We start from the raw sequence: 23,273 nt of genomic DNA on the forward strand, positions 1-23,273 counted from the left end.
GTTTCTAGTAGTGTGGAATGTGGGCAGTGTTTCTTAAACTTTTCTAATTACAAGAATCACCAGTTTTACTTATTGAAAACAGACTCTTGAGACCCAGTCTGATCAAGAGGAGATTCTCAGGAGTATGTGTGTGGGTAATGCATATCAGAATCACCTGAGGAATATTTGCAAACTATACACAGCCTCCTCATAATAGATGATGATATTCTTTGATTTCTGGTATTACACCATAGGGAAGAACAAATACATGTTAAAAAACTTACTCAGTAATTCTAATATTCTGCTTTCTGTCTTCCTTCCTGCCTTCACCCTCACCAGGCCTCAATGGAGAACCACCAACCCAGAAGAAAGGAAATAACTTTTTATAAAAAATATTTTTCAATAGCTTTAAAGAGGTATCATTTATAGACTATAAAATTTATCTTCTGTAAATGTACAGTTCAAAGATTTTTAGTAAATTTAGGCAGTTGTGGAATCATCACAATACATTGTTAGAATATTTCTGTCACCCCAAAAAGTTCACTCATGTCTATTTGCAGTCAGTTCTCATTCCCATCCCAGCCCCAGGCAAATACTGTTTTCTGTCAAGATTAATTTTTAAATAAATTTTATATAATGGAATCATACAAGATGTAGTCTGACTTTGTGTCTGACTTTTTTCACTAAGCATAATATTTTTGAGGTTCATCCATGTTGTTGCATTTATAAGTAGTTAGTATGAAGTTAAAAGTCCAATATAGTGGATTCAGAGGAAACCCAGCCAGCTGCTTTCATAGGGCAGTAATGGCCAACTGCTTCTTCACAGTGTGCCTCTTGACGAAGGGCCAGCTCAGCCCTTTTCTTCTCCTTCAACATAAAGGAGAAGAAAAAAAAATCTTCAACATCCTAAAAATGTTTTTTTTCAGTAACTCAGTGTGTAGTACTGTGCTAGACTACTGGAAAGAAAGCATGTAACATCAAGACCTAACTTTGGATTAAGCAGGGTACAAGGTGTGGGGTAGACAAAAAACCTGATATATATGATATCTTTTCAGTTTTATGCATATGGTACTTAGGTTCATTCCACTACTGGGAGTTGGGGTAATTCTGAGTCCAATTACTAAGAATTCACATAGAAAAATGGCCCCTGGCCACTCTGGTGGGATTGTGACAAGCCATGAAGGTAGATGACACACATGCACACCTAGAGAGCACACCTGCCATAAACTGTTGGGAAGCGGGTTTTCATTTTATAAAGAACATAGTTCACCCATCAATAGCCAGTTCTCACTTTAAAGTCCCTAACTGAGAGTAGTGAAAACTAAAGGGAGCGTGTTTCTTAAAGCTATTAAAACTTTTCTGCCTGCTATCTACCAAGCTCCAATCAAAATGTCAAGAACATGACCTTTCTTAGTGTCGAATACACTGATTATTGAGACGTTGGTCACAGTTACTATGCTGACCCTAAATCCTGGAAGAGATAGGCCCTGGATCCTGAAATGTCATTGAGCAAAAAGATAAGCAGCAAATGCTGTTCTCAAAAGGACAAAGAAGAATTGGAACAGAAGAGTCAGTCAGGAACAGCTCACATGTTCTGGAACCCTAATGTGCCTTATATCTGCCATATCTAGGCTTTGTGCAGTCTTTTCAGCTGACTAAAAGATTCTGCTCCCAAACTGTAAAGCACTCACTACTCATTCTCCGAGGCCCAGATCACAGACACCTCCTTTATGAAACCTTCCCAGATGGAGTTAATTTCTTTCTCTTTAGTATAATCCTCAGCATGGAATCTATTTCTTCTCACTGCCCACTTTGCATTAGAATTATTCATGCCTGCATCTAGAAAGAAAAATAAAAGCCTTATTCATATGCACATCATATGTAGTCATGCTTATCTTAATATACTTCAAATAGTAGGTGCTCCAAATAAATCAAATCCAGCGAAAATTTATATAGTACTAGAGCAATTCTTAAAAGTAGAGCAGACCTGTTTTTAAGAAGTGATGCACCAGCCTCGGGGCACCTTTCCAAGAATCCTGGAAAAGAAGGGTCTCATGTTTTTTCATTCGTGCATATATTTTTATTATGTATGCATGGAGGCATATATGTGAACTGTCTCCATCTTTTTCATAGAATATTTTTAAAAATTCTGTTGTGCTCAGTCTCCTGACCTCTCATGTATTTTCCAAATGAGTAATAAAATACCTTAGGAGGAATTATGTGTTAGATCACAATGTATTTACCAATATAAGTTTCATCTCATATTGTCCAGTTTGATTAATCGGTAGAGGATGCCTGGACTGCTTGTTGAGAGGGTCTGTAAGGTGGTGGAAGATGTGGATAATGTGTCAAGAATGAATAGCAGAGTCTGCTGTGAACACAGTACAGGGGCATGTAGGTGAGGTAGGCAGCTGTGTGTGGACCATGTTTTTGCCATCTCTGGTCTAGATGGATGATGGTAGTTCTTGAGCAAGTAAATGGTGGCTAAGAGTCTAGAATTAAAACTACACCGAATTTACTTATTGAAAGAGACCACAAAACATATCTAGTCTGCAACATAATTTTACTTGATGGTGTTATCTTTTTAAGGACAATGGATATTTCTTCTCTCTCTCTCTCTTTTTTGTTTTTTACAGTTTTTTTATAGTGTGATAAAATATGCACAATGTAAATTTTACTGTTTAACCATTTTTATGTGTACATTCATGGCATTAAATACCTTCACATTGAGGATGAAATGCATGCAATCCATTTGTAGAACTCTTCATCCTGTAAAACTGAAACTCTGTACCTATTAAACTCCACCATTTTTTAAAAATAATTTCGTTATTTTTTAAAAGAGCACTTTTAATTTCACAAGAAAATTAAGAGAAAGATACAGAGATTTCCCATATACCTCTTGCCCCTACACATGCATAACCTCCCCCATTATCAACATCCCACTAGAGTGTTTCATTTGTTAGAGTTGATGAACCTACATTGACACATAATTGGACCCAAAGTTTATAACTTACCTCAGGGTTCATTCTTTGTGTTGTATATTCTATGGGTTTGGACAAGTGTATGATGACATTTATCCATCATTATATTATCATACAGAATACTTTCACTTCCCTAAAAATCCTCTGCGCTCTACTTATTCATCCCTTCTCCCACTCCCAATCCCTGGCAACCACTGATTTCATTACTGTCCTCCGTAGTTTTGTCTTTTCCAGAATGTCTTATTGTTGGAATCATGCAGTGTATAGCTTTTTACAGTTGGCTTCTTTCACTTAGTGATATGTATTTAAGTTTACTCCATGTCTTCATGGCTTGATAGCTCATTTCTTTTTCATGTGGAATAATATTCCGTTGTCTGGCTGAACCACAATTTACTTATCCATTTACCTACTGAGGGACATCTTGGTTGCTTCAGTTTTGGCAATTATGAATAAAGCTGCTATAAACAAGTACACAGGTATTTGTATGTATGTAAGTTTTCAGCCGCTTTGGGTAAATACCAAGGAACTAGATTACTGGGTTGTATGCTAAGTTTTGTAAGAAACTGTCAAACTGCCTTCTAAAGTGGCTGTAACCATTTCGTATTCCCATCAGCAATGAGTGAGTTCCTGTTGTTCCATATTCTCACTAGCATTTGATGTCGTCAGGGTTCCAGATTTTGGCCATTCTAATAGGTTTACCGGCATTCCTCTAATGACATATGATGTGGAGGATCTTTTCATATGCTTATTTGACACCTGCATGTCTTCTTTGGTGAAGTATCTGTTAAGGTCTTTGGCCCATTTTTCAATTGGATTGTTTGTTGTCTTACTATTGAGTTTTAAGAGTTCTTTGTTTATTTTGGGTAACAATTCTTTATCAGATGTATCTTTTTCAAATATTTTCTCTCAATTTGTGGCTTATCTTCTCATTGTCTTGACATTGTCTTTTGCAGAGCAGAAGTTTTTAATTTTAATGAAGTGCAATTTATCAATTAATTTTTTAATGGCTCATGCTTTCGTGTTATATCTAAAAAGTCATCACCATACTCAAGGTAACCTATATTTTCTCCTATGTTATCTTCTAAGAGTTTTACAGTTTTGCATTTTACATTTCAGTCCATGACCCATTTTGAGTCTAGTTTTTGTGAAAGGTATAAAGTCTGTGTCTAGCAGCACCATTTGTTGAAAGGATTGTCTTTCCTATACTGTATTACCTTTCCTCCTTTGTCAAAGATCATTGACTGTATTTAGGTGGGTCTATTTCTTGGCTCTCTGTTTTGTTCCATTAATCTGTTTGTCTGTTCTTTTGCTAATACCACACTGTTTTGATTACTATAGCTTTATAGTAAATCTTAAATTTGGGTAGTGTCAGTCCTCCAGATTTTTTGTTTGTTTGTTTCAATATTGTGTTGGCTATTGTGGGTCTTTTGACTTTTTATATAAACTTTAGAATCAGTTTGTCATTGTCCACAAAATAACTTGCTGGAATTGCATTGAGTCTATAGGTCAAGTTGGGAAGAACAGACATCTTGACAGTATTGAGTCTTCCTGCATCTGAACATGGACTATATCTCTATTTCCTCTTGATTTCATTCATTAGAGTTTTGTAGTTTTCCTCATATAGATCTTGTACATATTTTGATTGATTTATACCTCATTATTTCATTTTGGGGAGGGTGCTGATGTAAATGATATTGTGTTTTTAGCTTCAAATTCCACTCATTCTTTGCTGGTATATAAGAAAGTGATTGACTTTTGTATATTGACCTGTATCTTACAACCTTTCTGTAATGGCTTTTTTAGTTCCAGGAGTATTTTTGCTATTTCTTTTGGGTTTTCTACATAAACAATTGTGTCATCTACAAATAAAGACAGTTTTTGTTCTTCTTTCTTAATCTGTGTACCTTTTATTTCCTTTTTTTTTTTGTCTTTTTGCATTAGTTAGAATTTCTAGTACAATGTTGAGAAGGAGTCACCCGTGAGAGGGCATACTTGTCTTGTGTCTGATCTTAGTGGGAAAGTTTCAAATTTCTCATCTTTATGTATGGCATTAGCTGTAGGTTTTTTGTAGATAGTCTTCATCAAGTGTTTTTTGAAATGCTGATGTGTGGAGTTTTCTGAGCTTCCTGGATCTGTGGTTTGGTGCCTGAGATTAATTTGGAGAAATTCTTATCATTATTGTTCTCAATATTTCTTCTCTTCCTTTTTCTCTTCTCTTTCTGCTATTCCCATTATGTATGTTACACCTTTTGTGGTTGTCCCAACAATTGTTGAATAGTCTGTTTATCTTTTCAGTCTTTGTTCTCTTTGATTTTCAGTTTTAGAGGTTTCTATTGATATATCCTCAAGTTCAAGTATTTTTGGCCTCAGCTGTGTTCAATCTACTAATAAGCGCATCAAAGGCATTCTTCATTTCTGCTAGTGTTTTTGATCCCCAGCATTTATTTTTGGTTCTTTCTTAGGATTTCCATCTCTCTGCTTACAGTGCCCATCTGTTCTTGCATGGTATCTACATTATTTATTAGAGCATATTAAACATAGTTTAAAATTCTTGGTCTGATAATTCCAAAATACCTGCTATGTCTAGTTCTGATGTTTACTCTTTAAATTGCGTTATTTGCCTTTTGGTATGCCTTGTAATTTTTATAAAGAAAAAATATATGTGTTTAAGCTATACAACATGATATACATAGTGAATGGATTACTGCAGTCAAGCTCATTAACATATCCATGTGTTCATGCAGTTACTATTTGGGGGGATAACTTTTTCTTAATAGGCAGACATTATATGCCAGGTAAAAGGAACTTCAGTGAGTAGGCCTTTAGTAATGTGTAAGAGAAGGGGAAGTGTTCTATAATCCATTGATTAGGTCTAAGAGAAGGGGAAGTGTTCTATAATCCATTGATTAGATCTCAGTATTTTAGTTAGCCTGGGCTTCTGGACTGTGAACTTCACAAGTGTTTCTGTTTTTTTCTCCTCCTTGGATGGGACAGGATGGCTAGAGTGGGCTAGAGTTAAGCATTTCCTTTCTCCCATGTGGAAGGCTAGAGCTGTTTAGAGTTGGTAGTTAGGCTCTGATAATACCCTAGCGTGTCAGGCTCTGGTTACTTAGTTCCCTGAGGGCAGTTCTTCTTAAGGAAAACAAAGTACTCCGTGTATTTTTAAATGGTTCTTTTTGTCCCAGCACGAGTGGATTTTTCTCTGATACTGAGGGAACCCGTTGAGCTCCTGGAGGTAAATCTCATGATATTGTAGGGGCCCTTTATAATTGAGTCCTCCTGACTCAACTCCCAGAGTTGTCCACACTGAGCCAGTTAGTCAATGACAGTCAATGACAGTTAGTCAATGACAGTGGGAGTTTTCCTGTCTCAGCTCTGCCGCACGTGGCAGCGTCCACCCTGTGTCTTTGCTCTGGGAAGCCGCCACGCTCGGTATTTCCCTGTGTGTCTCTCCAGTCTCGGGGTCAGCAGTTTGCTCTGTGTCCTCCTCTCCTGGATCCTAGAGGAGTTCAGAGTTTTGCATGATGTTAGAATGGTGGTGACTTCCAAGCTCCTTACATGCAGAACCAGAAACCAGAAGCCCCTTTTGTACCTGTTTTTACAGGGTGGATATTTCTTTTTTAAGTAAAAGCTTTAATAATAATAATAAAAATCACTTTAGGAGATTTAGAATAGACAGGAAAATAAGACAGAGGAATACTAGTATTACAATGGGGCTGGTAATGTCTTGGTGAATGCCTCTCCCCTTGGTCACTGAGGCTCTGGCTTTGTTTTTCTCTTATGTATCAAGATCTGCTCCCAGGAAAGAACTGAGACTTGCTCATTTATACAGATTGAAAAACTTACTAAGTTACTTCTTCCAAAGTTGTTTTAATGGTTTTTCAGGAAATAGATTTTTTGTTTACTTTAGGCCAAAGGAATAAAGATTTGCTTATGGATTTAAAGCATCAGTTATTCAACATTCGTCACTGATCAGATACATATCGAGCACCTACCTGTGGGGCTGTATTCTAAGCAGTAGAGATACAGCATTGAACAAAATAGATAAAAACTCCTTCTACCACGGAATTGACATTCTAGTGTGGAGAGTGACATTGGACAAGATTAAACTGGTAAACATATGCCCATATATAGTACGTAGTCAGTATTGTGAAGAAAGGTAAAGGCGATAGGTAACGTGGCCAGGGCGTGCTAGGGTGGGAGCTCTTTACAGTTTTGTTTGCTTGATCAGGGAAGGACTTTCTAGAAGGGAACATCTGAAGTGTACCTGTACCTGAGGGAGGGGGACAAGGGTGGAATTTAAGGGCCGGGACCCTGGAATAACATTTTAATCATCCCCTCTCGGCCTGATACAATGCTGACTCTGCTTAGACTCCTGAATTTCTCCGAATGTGTATTTCAGTTTGAGAAACACTTTTTAAAACATTTGTACATTGCCGCAAAACCCCAGATAAAGCCGTGGACATATAATTGATGAAAGCTGGACTTAACCGGTGTTCCTAATACGTCCTGGGAGAAGCTGAATCACACGCAGCTGAAGACTCCTCCTTCCGCCAGAGAACTTAACTAATAGCGAGAAAGGACTCGGCAGCGTCCGCACAATTTCCCAGTAGGCTCCAGGAAGGTTGAAATTTGATCGGAATGGATCTCTTATCCCCATAGATTTCAAATTTTCCTATATTCAGTTCATATTTGGAAACTTCCAGGACCCCGCCCATAAGGCCATTTCCTCCTTAATGCCCTTAGGTCAAACAGACTGTTCTGGGAAGATCTCCCTGGAACCTTTGGAATGAAGACATGGTTCAAACCATGAGCTCATGCTTTCCATAGATGAGACTTTGTCAAATGGACTTTCTCATTATAAAAAAAGCAGCCACCCACCTTCCCCAGTCATATTAGTAATACACAGTTGTGATTTATAGCAAAAGAAAAAAGATTATTAAGCTGATAGAAGGATATCTATATATATTACTTACAGATTCGCGTATGTAGTTTGATTTGCCTTTCACTCTACCCATGGGAAGAAGACAAGACTTTTCATTTTTAAGCTGCCATCTCGTCATTGTCAGTCCAGTTTCCTTCGAGTCATTCCTTTTCACCGCTCGCATTCCACTTGAAAGTCCCAAATCATGTATTAACGTTTTTAGAAAGACACATCCCTTGCCACTGTTTCTAATTTTTCTTACCTGTAGAAAGAGAATTGTATTTCAACCTTAACTAACTTAACATTTTGTTCCTGCTGATTTATCAAAAACTCAGGGGACTGAGATGAATTCATGACATCACTGTAACTGGTTTAAGGTTAATACAATGGCCTCTTTTAAGTTATTTAAATGTTTTAGACTGGACCAAGTAGCTGAAATTTCCAGCGAGCAAAGTCAGCCCTTTTCATCAATCCCAGGGCTGGATGTTAGCTTTCATCTATGTTTAGGTACTGTTATTTAGAGCTGGTCCTTTCTCTCTTTTTGTACTTGATGTATGTAAGCATATATTGGATTAGTTTCTTATTGCTGCTTTAACAATTAGTTGGAATACTATTAAACCATAAAGCCTATAAAACAAACATGAATGTATTCTGTTCAATAATATGTATTGAATTTTCACTTACCTAAAAGTATAAAGCAGGCAAAGTACAATTCTACTGCATCATTTAAATGTGATTGAAAACTAATATCTTGGCGAATCAGATACCCCAAAAATACTTAGTTAATAAGAATTTCTTTTTTTATGTTTTATTTTTTTATGGTTTAGAAGGGCTTTTGAAATAGTGACTTTGATCACCCAAAAGCCTCCCAAAGCTTATGGTGTTATTTCCCTGCAGCTAGCAGTTGTATTCAAGGTCACCCCTCTGGCATTAGAGATCTGCTTTTCAAAAATTATCTACCCTTCTCCCTCTTTTGCCATGAAGTAAACAAGTGAATTACTGAGAAAAGGAAGTGAAGGGGAGGCTCAGAGCAACATGAGTGAGGAGTTCAACCCGTGCGGATGGCCACCCGTATGCCTCGTCACACACCTTGTCTACCAGCGGGTGTGGACGTGAATGGTTGCCTCCGCAGGACATTCTCTTACAGCTTTAAAACATATTTTTAAGGAAGTAGGTGCCTGATCTAACACTGTTGGTTTATATACTGATTAAGAAAACTTCTACCCTGTACTATTACTTTCCAGTGCATTTATTTCATATATTTTCCAACTTCCTCCTTCATAGATTTGAAAGAAGTACATATTTTGCTCTCCCTTTCCTGCCCTTTTTCCCTTGTTCCACTTCCATCCTTTTCACTTTTTCTTGTACCACCTTTTTTGTTACTCATTTTCCCTTCTCTTCCTGTGAATTGGTCCTTTCTCTCTCTGTCCTTTTCCCCTTCCACGTTCTGCAACCCCTCCTCTTAGCTGCTCTTAGCTACTCACCTTCAGACCTCTAATTAGCAATATGATTGATGACTGGATGTCAGGTATAGCTTATATTTTAAAAGTACCTCAGTTAAAATCATGCTTCTTAAATAAATATCCCCAACACATGACACTATCTGTGTATATTATTTAATATCCTTAAGATTTTTTTCTAGCTAAAACTTGTGTTGCCACTCAAAACCATTGAATTTACAGAAGTATAATAAAGCGTTTTATACATTCCATCTGGTTTTAAAAGTATCACACGCTAATATGAAGGTTTGAAAAAATCAGAAAGGGATAAAGAGGAAAATAAAAATTATGTGTAATTTAATCACACAAAGAAAAGCACTAGCAAATGTTGTGAAGATAATTTTATCTGTTATAAAATAAATATATAGCCATTGTAGGAAATTCAGAATTTTTAGCAAAAATCTGAGAGAAAATAACCATTATCCAACTATTCAAGAATGACTCTGTTAATCATTAAAATATATATTTCTTTCCTTTATTTTCTCTATATTTCTACATAGTTGAATCATGCCGAACGTAGTTTTGTATTCTTTCATTTAACTCACATAATGAACATTTTTAATATCACTGAAAACCTAACACATTTTTTATTTGCTGTGGAATACCTCATTATATGGATGTTTCAGTTCGTTTTCCAGTCCTCTGTTGGTCATTTAGATTGTTTGTTACTATTCATTATTGTAAATAATGCAGTGATAGATATCTTTGTGCACAAACTGTTTTTCATGTTTTGATCTAGTTCTTTGGAAAATAATTTTACAAGTGAAATTTTGGGGTCAAAAGTGTGCATTTCTGGGGCTCTCCATGCATATTGTCCCCCAAAGCAGAAACAGCCCTCCCATATTTTTCCCCTGCAGTGTGTCCGAGTGTCTGTCTGTGATATTATGGTGTGGCCATTTTGACAGAGTAATTGCATAACTTTACTGTGAAAAAAATGTTAATTTTCCCAGGTTTTGATCGGGATCCATCGTCCATCAATTTTAATACTAATAAAAAAAAAAGATTTGAATTATTTATAATTTTTTAAAGTATACTATTTTTATTGCAGTTTTAAATGTACAGAAAAGTTGCCAAGATTGTACATATAGTTCCTGTATACCTGTCACCCAGTTGCCTTTATTTTTAACACCTAATGATATTATGGTATATGTGTCACCTAAGGAACGAATATTGATACATTACTATTAACTAAACCACACACTTATTTAGGGTTCACTTTTTTTTCCCTAATGGCAGTCTTCTCTTCCAAGATCCTATCCAGGATTTCATATTACAATTAGTCATCATGTCCCCTCAGCCCCCTATGGGCTGTGATAGTTTCCTAGGCTTAACTCATTTTTGATGACCTTGACAAGTTGAGGCGCACTGGTCACATATTTTGTAGAATGTCCCTTAATTTGGGTTTGTCTAATGTTTTTCTCATGGTTAGATTGGGATTATGGGTTTTGGGGAAGAACACAACAGAGGTAAAGTGCCCTTCTCCTAACGTCATGTCAAGGGCACATGCTATCAATATGATTTATCAGTATGATGTTAACCTTGATGACCAGGCTGAAGGAGCATCTGCCAGGTTTCTCCATTGTAAAGTTACTGTTTTCTTCGCTTTCAACCCCAGTCTGTGAAACCAAGTCACCAAACAAAGCCTAAAGCAAAGGCAGGGTTAGGGTGGGGAGAGTTAAGTGCCACCTCCCAAAGGGCAGAATAGTTACATAAATTATTCTTTTCAGAAGAAGTTTGAATTTAGATCTTATAAAATAAGCTTGTCACATAGAGATTACCACTGGTAAATTTTTTAGAATAATTGTTTTGTTTGTAAGAAATATATAGCAAATGTGTATATGTGTGTGTATATATATGTATGTGTGTATATACACACAAATATATTTTAGATATCAAATATGTATATATCAAATGTAGCAAATTTGGGAATTATAGAAAAAAGTATAAAAGAGAAAATAACGCTTATCTTGGTGTTTTTGCTTTGTAAGAAATCCTTGATTATACCTTTGTGCTTTGCTTAACAATTACTATTCATTAGTAATTTGGGAAGTCATGAAGGGTCAGGCAGGCTGACATTTGCATCAGGCCAGTTTATCTCCAAGAACATTGCCCTCATCAGGATTAAGTTCACTGAAAAGGTCAGGAATGGTGGGAAAACTTCAGCTGTCATTCGGATGCTTCAGAAAGATTCATAGCACTCACCACATACTTTCCAGAATTGGGTAAATTATTTGTGCTATTTAGATTTTGACAAGAATGCTATGTCATTTAAGTGTATAAGTATTCTATTAGTAGGGATTTTTAATGTTTTGTGCCATTTATCAGTTCTTTATTATGAATTATTTGAGGGCATAAACAGTTTTATGTGGTGAATTTAAATAGAGTACACTTATTTTTCTGAGCTTAAAAAAAGGATTAATTTACTGTTGTAATCTCTTTGATGTGGGTGTGAAGGTTTAACTCATTGTTTATTTAAATCTGTTAAAAATATGTCTAATTAATCTAGTTATTTTTGTTTTCAATATATCTGAAACCATCAAAAAGTTTTCAAAGATGACAGATGGAGCAATAGGTTTCTTCTCCTTCCTAAGAATAACAGAGAATTAGGGAGGAGCCATCTTAGGACATGAGGTTTTGAGAAAATTCTAGAGGATGGAAAGTGGGACAAATTATAACCAATGTTTCATGGCCAGGTGAGCCACACCTCAGCAGAGTACGCACATTTGGATGAGATATAAACCAGGAGAAAGTTGATATGACTCAGGAACCAACCCCAGCATGATGTGAAACTTAGAGATGCTAATATGATGGAGGGCAGGGAAGATGGAGGCATGGAACCAAAAACCGAATGTTTGTCTGCTTCTACTACTTCAGGTGGAGTTACTGCAGCTGGGAGTCTAGCCCCTAAGTCATAGACTAGAGTTTTCTTCTCTGCAGGAGATAACTGGTCTAAAAAAAGAAAAAAGAAAAAACAAAAAACAAAAAGAACAAAAAGACTTTCAATTTCTGGCATTTAGGCAGTCCTTGAGCCACAAAGAGGAGGTACCTACGAGATCCCCAGGTGAGCAGTCAGAAGTCCTCCGTGTATACACAGAGCGCCTCACCAGCTTTTTGGCACTCCCCTCATAAATATAGATGGATAAGTGTCAAGACACCCTAGGAAAACCTTCAGCATGAAAGATGTAGAGCAAGGTAACGAAATAGGAAAAATTTTCTTTGGTGAAATCAGATAATATAGAAAGCAGTAAAGAATGCAGCAAACAAACAAGCAGACCTCAAAACTTTTCATTAGTGTCCTGAAATGTATTTTAGAATAAATTGTGTCCATAAAATGAGAAGAGGATAATGTGAAAGGAATAACTAGAGACAAAGAAAGCACTCTCTGGAAAAAAAAAAAAATGATGACATTTAAAAAGAAATCAATGGAAATGTTGGAAGATAAAGCCAAGATTTAAAAAGTAGATAAAGCAGCTGTGTAGAAACAAAGAACAAATTGATGGTTGCTAGAGGGCATGGGGGTGGAGGGATGGGGGAAAATGTGAAGGTGAGTAGTAGCGTGGTAACTTTGCATGGTGACAGACGATTACTAGACTTAGTGTGGTGTTCGCATAGTAAGATACATAAATGTCAAGTCACCATGTTGTGTACCTGACACTAATATAATATTGTGTGCCAACTATACTATAATAAAATAGATAAAAAAGACTAAGAGTAGGAAAATATGAGAGAAAAAGTAAAGAAAAGGGAGGAGCAAGCTAGGAGGTCTAACATCTGAGGATATTTCTCATAACTGGAGAACCGAAAAAGGCAGTATCCAGAGTGAGAAGGTCCATGGAGTGTCCAGTACAGGGGATTAAAGAAGACTCACTCGAAGGTACATAACTGTGAAATGTCCAAAGAGAAGACTAAAGAGAAGACTAAACCTTTTTGGGGAGAAAGAGAAGCTGTGCAGAAAGGACTGAGATTCAGAAAAAACACAGACTTCTGCATTTTAAAAACATATAGAGGTGAAGGCCAGAGTTCAGTGGATATAACAGAGAGGCGCCATCAAAGGAAGGCCCTGGAAGATAAAGCTGGGAGTCAGGGGTAGAGGGGTGGGGAGTGGGGTGGGGGGAGGCTGGGAGGTAGCAGGAGGAGCGGGGAGCCTGTGAGCCTCCAGGCCAGTTAGGAGCTGGGAGATGGAAAGCTCCAGGGGATGTCTCTAGGAAAAAAATGGAGCTCTACAGAATAGTGCCTGTTATGTTGGGGATTTAAAAAGAATGGAATGTAACAAGTAAAAGAAAGATAAGAAGAAATTTCAAGGAAAAAAAGTTCACAAGAAAGGAAATATTAGTAATCGCTATGGCCTAGAGACCAACCTATCTGAGTAGATTTAAGTCATGTTAGTACATGCTTGGTTGAGTAAGAGGTTTGCTTGTACATTGTTTTAATAATATAAATAGAGTCATCTGTATTGGTTTGATATAGTAATGATATTGGGAGAATAGTAGAGAGATTGGGTAAGGAAGCCACATTCTCATCTATTACAGCAAGCACAGTACTTCAGATAATGCCTAAAACTGATTTAAAAAAAATAGCATTATGTTGTTTAGAAATATGGAGATAACTTCCAGAAGAATCAAGTAAAAAAGCCAAAAGTTATTACCTTTGGGGATTGGGAAGAGTAGAACAAAAGATGACTGTTTTTCATAACATACTTTCAAGAAATATTTCACTTTTTTAACCATGTGCTTGAAGTACATAAATTTAAAAAACGATTTATATAACAACCAAATACATTTTATTAAACTTGAAGTGCTTTTACTTTTGCAAAGCTGGTTCTCGTATGTTGTTCTCCCTAATAACAAGTTTCCTGGGCTTCGAATATGCTAGCAATTGTTCCCCTTTCTTTCAGTTGGTCTCCTCATTTTCTGGTGATGGCAGACATAGATTGTTTCTCAGGGACCAAAAAAAAAAAAAAGCAAAACAGAAAGAAATTCTGAGAAACGGAAAACTCTTCTGATAGCATGTTATTGAGAGGAGGAGAAGTAGTTGGAAATGACCTTGAGGCTCTGACGTCCTTTTTGCTCAGGACTAGAAAGACCATTTTGTAAGAAACTATCATCTGGGAGCCTCCCACCTTGTCTCTGAAGACAGTGTGAGAGAGGGCTTCTGATGAGTTTTTCAGTTGTGACAGTGGCTCTTAGCTAATGCTCCTTGATTTCGTTGGCTTATCTAGGAACACACAGTTTGAGATGTCATGAAAATTCCTTTTTTAATTTTCAAAAATAATGTGTTTTGGTAGGATTCTGCAGTATTTGTGTCAGGCTAGCTTCTTTCAAACTGCCCATTTTCTTCTTGATGTGAAATATTTTCACATTTATTTCACATTCAAATCCAAAATATTTATTTAACTAGAATATCTACTTTCTTGAATGTTTTAACTTTTTTTTTTGGCATCTTTTAATTACCCTGATCTGTCAAGATGTTATGGGCATTCTCTGTGAACTCAGATTTGGCGAAATATTCTTCAAAAACTGCAATCAATTATAGCTGAAGCTTCTTTTGAATGAGATGAGCTAAGTGTTTCATTGGAGTCATTTCTGGTATTTCCCCATATCCTTAGTGTAATGCCATTTGATGGTGACAGAAGATAAAAACAATCTAATACCACCTAATGGAATAATATAGTGTTTTTCAAAGTATGGTCCATGTGTTATCTGTATCAAAACCCCGGGGTGCTGGCTAAAAGGCAGATTCCTTGGTATCGCATTAGACTTACTGATCAGGATTTCTAGGCAAGGCTCCTGGGTGTGTGCATTTTAAGTAAGCTTTCCATGGGATTCTTTTGCACACTAAAATTAGAGAGAAGTGGGTCATCTGATTCCTCGTTCTCTTTGGTGGCTGCCTTTCTTTCCCCTAAGACTCACTGCGTTAGGCTGAATCGCTGCCCTTCTCGCAGTGACTTCCTCTTTCTTCTCTAAGAACAATAGTAAAACTGTGGGAAGAGCTCTTGGGAGTTATGATTGAATAAATGCACTCGGCCCAAGGGCTAACGAGTGGGAAACAAAGGCAATTAAGAGACAAATTTCCTATCTTTAGGTGAGCAGAAGGTTTTCTTCTGGAACTCAACATTTCTAAAAATAAACAGCAGTGTTAGCCACGCTGCACGATGAGGAAACGATTGGCTTAGTTCCAGAGAAGAGTACAAACGTGATCTAGCACCCTGAGGAAATTCGTAGAGATGGCAGCGTTTACTGAAGGCCAGGCAGAGTTTGGGGTCATTTTTATGTATTACTCCATTCCCACGAAAACTCCTCAGCAAAGCACAAGTTGTCATCATCTTTTTACAGATGAGGAATCTGAGGTTCAGAGAGACCAAATTACTTGTGTAAAGCTGTACTGTTTGTTAGTGCTGGAGCCAAATGTTGAACTCAGCCCTGTCTCCAAAGTCTGGCTTTTTCCACTAAAGGAAAAGGAATGGTGCTGTGTATTCTGTTTCCACTAGGAAGAGAGGTAGCAAGGACTTGGCATCTGTGGCTGACCTGGAAATTAAGTTTATTGGAGATGTAAGCTTTAATTCATTTGAAGAAATCCAAGTTTGGGAATTGAGCTTGATTCTTCCTGAGAGATTCTCTGAAAAACAACCTCCCGGGCTGAGGAGATGACTGTGATGTGTGAAGGTTTGATTAGAAAGCCTCCTCTATCACTTCTAGCTCTAAAATTGTCAAAAAGGAAGAAAGAGAAATCTATTAATTCTGTCTCCCCTCAGATTTTTCCCAGACAACTGAATGTACACCAGTCACCACTGAGTCTCCCCTGCATGTGTATGTATGTGTGTATATCTATATACATGGGTATCTATTATGAAGGATGGGCTCACATGACTATGGAGGCTTAGGAACCTCACAATCTGCTGTCTACGAGGTGGAGAACCAAGAAAGCCAGTGGTAATTTAGTCCAAGTCCGAGGGCCCGAGAACCAGGGGTGATGGTATAAATCCCAGGCTGAGGGCCAGAGGAGAAGGGATCGGATGATGCCGCTCACCTTGGGGATGGCAGTCTACTTACCGAGTCCACCAGTTTGAATGCTAATGTTATCTGGAAACACCCTCACAGGCACAACCAGAAATAATTAATCCGGTGCTGCAGGGCCAGTCAAGTTGACACATAAAATTAACCATCACATTATGCATCTGGGGTCAGTGTTCCTTAGACTATTGCAATGGCTAATCGCTGACACTCACTAGGCACTTACTATGTATGGACACTCGTGTGCTCTTTATATTAACTCATTGAATATCCATTAGAACTGTTAATAAGTTAACTACCAAGTTACTGTCACTATTCATATTTTCCAGATAAGGAAACTGAGGCCCGGAGAGGTTACTTGCATCTAAGAGATGAACCACACAGTTGGACTTGCTTTTAATCACCACTTTGTATTGTGTGCACTGTAGCTGATGCTGTAATAAAATGCACTACTCTGCATTTATTGAGCACCTACCACATGCCACGCCTTCTGCTCGGCATTTTACGTACAATGCCTCTGACAGTTACAACAATAAACGTTTCATATTAAGGTAGATTTTGCCCCATTTTACAGATAAGAAAACAAACAGGCTCGATGTATTAATTAATTTGACCAAAATCACATAACTCACGCTAAACCTTGTCATAACTTTTTGATCCTATCATTTTTTCGGAATCCATTTCATCAATTTTTCAGCGAAGGGGCGTTTTTTCTACTACTTGGACTCTGAACTGCCAGCCAGTGAGTGGGATGTGGTCTTGTGTCTATCAGGGTTGTGGCCCCTCTGAAGAGCATCGGAGAGGTCTGAGGACATGTAGGCTGATAGTGCAGGGCCCTTGTGGTGACAGCCTTCTCTAGAAGTAGAGCCTGACTTGCAATCCTTCCAATTCTGTGTGATCACAATCCCAATCCCAGGCCCTTGCTGGGACATCCCTGTCTCTTCCATTCTGGCCTCAAGACAGTGGCAGCCCCCTCACACAGCCATTGTCCCAATCACATTTGCTTCTGATGATTCATTTTAATTTTGGCAAATGTTGTGTTCTTTTATATGTAGCTGTCTCTTTCAGTTCTCTGAAGGCTGTGTGCAGTACGTTGGTGTCTCTAAGCTGGATCCTCATTGACTTGATCGTGAAAAAAACCATTACAATGAAATGTCGTATTTTTGCAGTTTTTCTAAGGCAAATCCTCAAAGTTGCCTTTGATTATAGCATTCATTACTCTATGTTGAATATGCTATGGATCTCTCTCCTTCGCTAGTCAGCCAATCTCAGGAAATACGTAGTCCAGTATGGTAGACATTCACCACCTGTGGCTCTCTAAATTTAAGATAGTAATTAAAGTTCAATGAAATTAGAAATTCAGTCCCTCTGTTGCATTAAGTACATCTCAAGTGCTCAACAGCCATGTGTAGCTACTGGCTGTCGAATTGGACAGTGCATGTTGAGAACATCTCTATCATCACAGGACGCTCTACTCGACAGCACTGTCGTAGGAGGTAGGGAGCAGATAATCTGCAGGTTGTAACACCTGTGTGGTAACACGTTGGTGACTACCAGGTGAGTGTACCAGAGGATGTCTTCCTGGCTTGAGCTTTATCTCCTCAAACCACTTGAGTTACTAGGGCTACCAAGACTAATATGCAAAATCTTCATGAATTAATGACACTACCAGTCACTCTCCCCTTTGGCTCCATGGCGGCCAGTCAGGGAGCTCGTGGTACTGCAGCAGAGAGTGAGCTATTCCTGGGGGAATATTCTCAATGGTCTCACTCTCTGTATTCCAAGGCTTCTGTCATCCCTTGACTTCTGACTTGGCTACACAGTAAACGAGAAAAAGTTGTTCTGTCTCTTACAAACCAACAGCAAGGAAGTTAGTAATCCTTGGAGGCTCTCATGGCTTTGGGACTGTGCCAAGTATTTCTGAGACTATAAAAGTTTGATCTTTTGTCTTTACCCTAAAAGCATCTGCTCTCACTGGGCTCTGTCTTCTCTAAACGACAGTCCTGGGCTCTGTAGCACCCAGGGAGGCCCTCCCCTCACCTGCTGTCAGTGGTGTGTGACATGGTCTGTAACAGAGGACTCGAGGTTTGGGTTTCAGACCCAGGGCCACCAGAGTCCCTGACTGGTTTCTTACGCTAAGAGAGTCCTAAGCTTCTTTCAACACAAATGTGCCAAAGCCTAGCCATTCCCCTTTCAGCTGTTTTATAGATCAGTCTTACCTTCTTGACTGAATAGTAAACCTTGAGGGCAGCGGTCACTAGCCTTCTCAGAGCTCTTAGCACAGGGCTGGCCATGCGACTGGTGCAGATGGACACTCAATAAGGGTGATTTGGGGAATGCGATTTTATCCTCTTTCCTGTGTGTATAATGGGCAATGTGATATCTTTTCCAGTGACCATACTATAATTGAGTGCCATGGGTACCTCTTTATCCCAAATGATTTATTTTTTCTATTCTTGATTTAGAAATATGTTGATAATGTTGTCCTCCTCACCATGATTTGGTAACTTCTGAAGTTTTCAAATGGAAAGAGATTTCTTTCGAGGGCAGTCTGATGAGTTTTGGCAGCACTGTTCCATCGCACAGCTCCAGGGGCGCTGTTCACAATTTTCTCTATGTGAACAGCATCCCTTTCAGCTGTGAAACACAGAGCCCAGTGTTGGGACAGATTTCACAGTTCCCTGCTATGTCTTTGGCAGTGCCATTGGTTTTCACTCTTCAGTCTGCTAGGCTCGACCTGGGGTCCTCCTGGAGGCACGACGGTGTACGTTAGATGACTCTTCGAGATCTTTAAGGCTTTATGATTCTAGAATACTCTATTCACAAATTCCTCGTGAGACGTTTCCCACTAGACCCCAAATCATTGCACTAACTAAGATGTAATGTCAAGTACATCGAGATGACTTACACTCTGATGGGAACTGAGGAGGAGGAGAGGTTGTAGGTAAGTATTCTCAATCCGACATTAGGAAATATAAATTGGTTCTAAAGAGTCCTTGATGGGCCCTCCCCACTCTTCATTGGCAGAAAGCCATAGAGGTTCAACACCAACTGACTCACCAGGGTAGTTCAGCCCGACCACTGGGTTGCCTGATGAGGAGGAAGCAATATAAAGAGTCCAATCTAATGGGCCTTGAGAAATCCACCTGCCTTAAAATCTTTTCCATTGGCCGGTCCCTAACACTTGAGATGAACTAGTAGACATTTTTTTTTCTTTTGCGTCAAGTGATGCTTCCTGTAAAAAATTAAGGATAGACTTAAAACTAATTTATTTGTACCGGAAATCAGGATAAGGGTTACAGTCAGGGGATGGTATCGACTGGGAGGGGAACGGGGAGCTTCTCAACCACGGGGTAAGTTCTGTGTCTCCATCTAGGCGTTCCCTCTGTGAAAGATTTATGGGACTTTACAGTTCTGATTTGTACATCTTTCTGTATGTTTATAATACTTCAAAATAAAGTTTATTTAAAGCAACTCTTACAAGATAGCCTTGGGAAGCATTCACAGATATTTGTAACTTTGGTAAAACAATGAGGTGAGTTTATTTCCAAAAGATAGTTAGCAGCATGAAGGAGGAAGAATAGATGACAGAGAAGATAAAAGGGCATGTCTGTCTTGTTGTAGCATCTGTCTGAGACTCATTCTGCCCTGGTTCTTCTGGGAACAGAGTACAAGCCCCCAGTGAAGTGGATATTTTTTCCTCCTGTCCATTTCCATTCTCCTTCGAAGGTATAGAAGAGGTGAGCACGTTGTAGAGAAAATTAGAATCAAGGGTGCCTTCTTTGGCTCAAATCCAGAACTGGTATTAGAAGGTGATTCTCTTGGAAAGTTAGCTTCAAGGAAAGCTTGGAGCCAGTCCTTTGTAAAATAAACCATAAATGATTGATATGACCTGACTCTGGTTAAATGAGAGGACCAATAAACCATGGCCACCTGGGTATCGTGTGTACAAAGCTCTGTGTTTATACATTGAGACAGAGAGGAGGTACAGAACTCAGCTAGGAAATCTTCCTAACTCATTCCCCCCAAAACCAGCAGAGTTCTCTTCATTCCCTTTCCTGCCTCGTCCCTTCTCTGTAACATACACTTTGGGATCCTGGTGCTGGCAACTCTGCTTACATGCGAGCAGATGTCCTCTTTCCCTAAGTCTTTAGGAAAAAACTTGTTTGGCTTTCAGGCATTCTCATTCATGTTGCTCATAAAATTGTTATTATGTTCTCAACTGGAGTCTCATCTGTTTCTTCTGCACCACCTGGGTCCAAAATTTGAGGCCGAAGAAATACCAATAAATCTCTCTTGTTGGTGATTTTTTTTTCAAAGACATCAATATTAGGTTGATAGCAGTTCCACAAAGGGACCTCAAACCAGCTAACCTTGAGGTGTCCTTGACTTCTACTTTGCTTCTATGGAACAAATGAGCTTCATGAGCAACAAGCCTACTTTCTTCTCATGTCCCTGGTCTTCGTCTCAGAGTAGAAATGGAACCAAATTTCAGCACTGCACAAGTCTCTTTCTAGCTACTTTATTGCAATCTGGACCTTGTTGGTTCTTCCTGTCCCAGAGGCTTGTCCTCAGAGATGATACTGAGAAAAAATGTCATGTCTCCCAAGAAAAGTCAGCAAATTTGAAGTCAGATATTACCACTATTAGAGTTGGTAGTTAAAATATTATCACCCTGCATTTGCAAAGCAGTTTTCATGGCACTTTTACAAACTCCAGCTCACTTGATTCTCCTAACAGCTTTGAGGTAGTAGGTATTACTACCTACTAGTAGGTATTTTACAGGCTGGACCACCAGTTCAAGGACACACAGCTATTCTTATGACTCCCAGTAAAGCGTTCCTATTTTTCTGTTCTCCTCATTATTAAAGATATTTTAAGGTCAGTAATCAAAATAGGAAGTCAATTATAAGATTTATGTTAAGATCTAGTTATATTACTGGTGTAATGAAGCAAACGTTTTGGAAAGACACCAAAGTCAAGGGCTGACCAAGAGAGAGAGCCTCTTTTCATGGAGGTTATCTTGCCTCCTGACTAGGGGCCACTCAGCTCTTCTCCAGTCTCATCCACAGAGCAGAGCAACCTGGCTTGCTGATGTATGGGATGGGGAGAGCTTGAACTTTGGAAACCTTTTATAATTTCTCCAAGCCCCAATGTTTCCAGGTTTATTTTTGCAAACTTAATATTCATTGGACTGCTATATTGACTCTGGAGACACTGATACAATGAAATGACATAAAATCTGAGATCTGGAAAGAGCCTATGGTGGTAAGACTATGTATCAGGCCCTTTTCTGAGAGCTTTGCCTATATGAAAACATAATCTTTGTAGCAACCCTTGACTATCCCCACTTTTCAGTTGAGAAAGCAGAAACTGAGCAAGCCTTTGCCTAAGATCATAGAGCTAATGAGTGGAGGAGTTGGGATTTGAACCTGTTTTAATTCTAGAGGCTGAGCTCCTGATCACCTCAATGTGATGCCTCAAGCAGATTGTTTAGGGCAAGCTCTCTTAGTCATCGATATAGAATTCAGATCCAGAGAATTAAGTCCACCCTAAGAGACAATAGCAAAGGAGTTTTCTAAGCATCTCAAGTGGGCACTAAGGAATTTTCCTAAAGAAAATAGAGAGTTGTAGGACATAACACTTCTTGATGTGACTTCCAAAAAGAGTTACTCAGTGACCAGCATTCTCTAGCATACTATGAGTTCCCATATCTGTGAAATGAGAGTGACCCCATTTCCCTAGAAACTGATAGGGCTTTCCACTGCAGACACCTGGAAACTCAGTCTCAGATCAGGGACTTAGGGTTATATTTCTTTGTTTTCTTGAGAGCAGAGTGGCATTAAACACTGTGTGAACATGTAGCTGGACTACTCACGTTCAGATAAATGGTCCACAGAGCCGTCAGTGGAATACGAAGTACAGGTTCCAACTCCATAGTAGGACAACCAGAAAGAACTGGCTCTTAATTTAAGATTCATAGCTATTCAGCTATGGGTTTTAGAGGAGGATCCATGAACCCACAACACTGTACGTTACATTTTGGATAGATGTGTGTATGTACACTTTTCATTAGAGTCTCAAAAGGATCTCTGATCCCAAAACATTTACTGTCTATGAAGACATTTCATTAAATCACTTACGTATAGCTCTTCTGTGAGATCAGATGGCAGGCTATGAAAGCACTTGCCTGACGAGTTTCAGGGATCATCATGATTTACATAATTTTCACTGTACTAATTTTCTTTGCAAAGATAGAGAATTGATTCAAATAAACCTTTGCATTGCATATGTTTACAGACTGGATTTTTCCGTCTACCACACGGAGACTTTTTTATTGAGCCTGTCAAAAAGCATCCCCTGGTTGAGGGAGAGTACCACCCACACATCGTTTACAAGAAGCAGAGGCAGAGAGTCCCGGACCTGAAGGAGCCAACCTGCGGATTAAAGGGTATCGTGACTTAAATCTCCTCACTGGGTTCGATTTGTTCTATTATCATTTTATTCCAACATGATCTGTTCTCATTCAAATCTGTTATCTCCTCTCCATTCCATTGCCAGAAAGTATGCACCCCCCATATACATCATTTCACTTCTCTATAATCGAGTTTCTTCATATTCTTAATTGGAAAGGTAAAAGGCATCTCTTACATCCTTGCCACGTTAATTGATGATACTCCTATGATATTCATAGTGGTGAATTGGTAAAAAAGAAAAAGAACTTTTCTGAACCCTTTAGATGAAGATCATTTAAAGAAAATGATTTTCAGTATCAGCAATGCTATAATACGTTGGTGTGGAATATTATCAGACAGCTTGTCATATCTGCATATGAAAGGCAGATTTAAATGTTTGATGATGCTGACGATGTGTGAAGAGA

General features: G+C 38.6%; 1 protein-coding gene across 1 annotated transcript in view; it reads left to right on the forward strand.

Moving 5' to 3' along the window:
- ADAMTS12 (ADAM metallopeptidase with thrombospondin type 1 motif 12) overlaps positions 1–23,273 on the forward strand; it is a 260,943-nt gene that overhangs the window by 58,543 nt on the left and 179,127 nt on the right. Inside the window, exon 3 of the mRNA XM_039842527.1 lies at positions 22,694–22,844. Within this exon, the coding sequence (XP_039698461.1) occupies positions 22,694–22,844 (151 nt within the window). The remainder of the gene's footprint in view (positions 1–22,693; positions 22,845–23,273) is intronic.

The sequence above is a fragment of the Pteropus medius genome, unplaced genomic scaffold, assembly GCF_902729225.1.
Source record: "Pteropus medius unplaced genomic scaffold, Ma_sr-lr_union100, whole genome shotgun sequence".
Lineage (NCBI taxonomy): Eukaryota > Metazoa > Chordata > Mammalia > Chiroptera > Pteropodidae > Pteropus > Pteropus medius.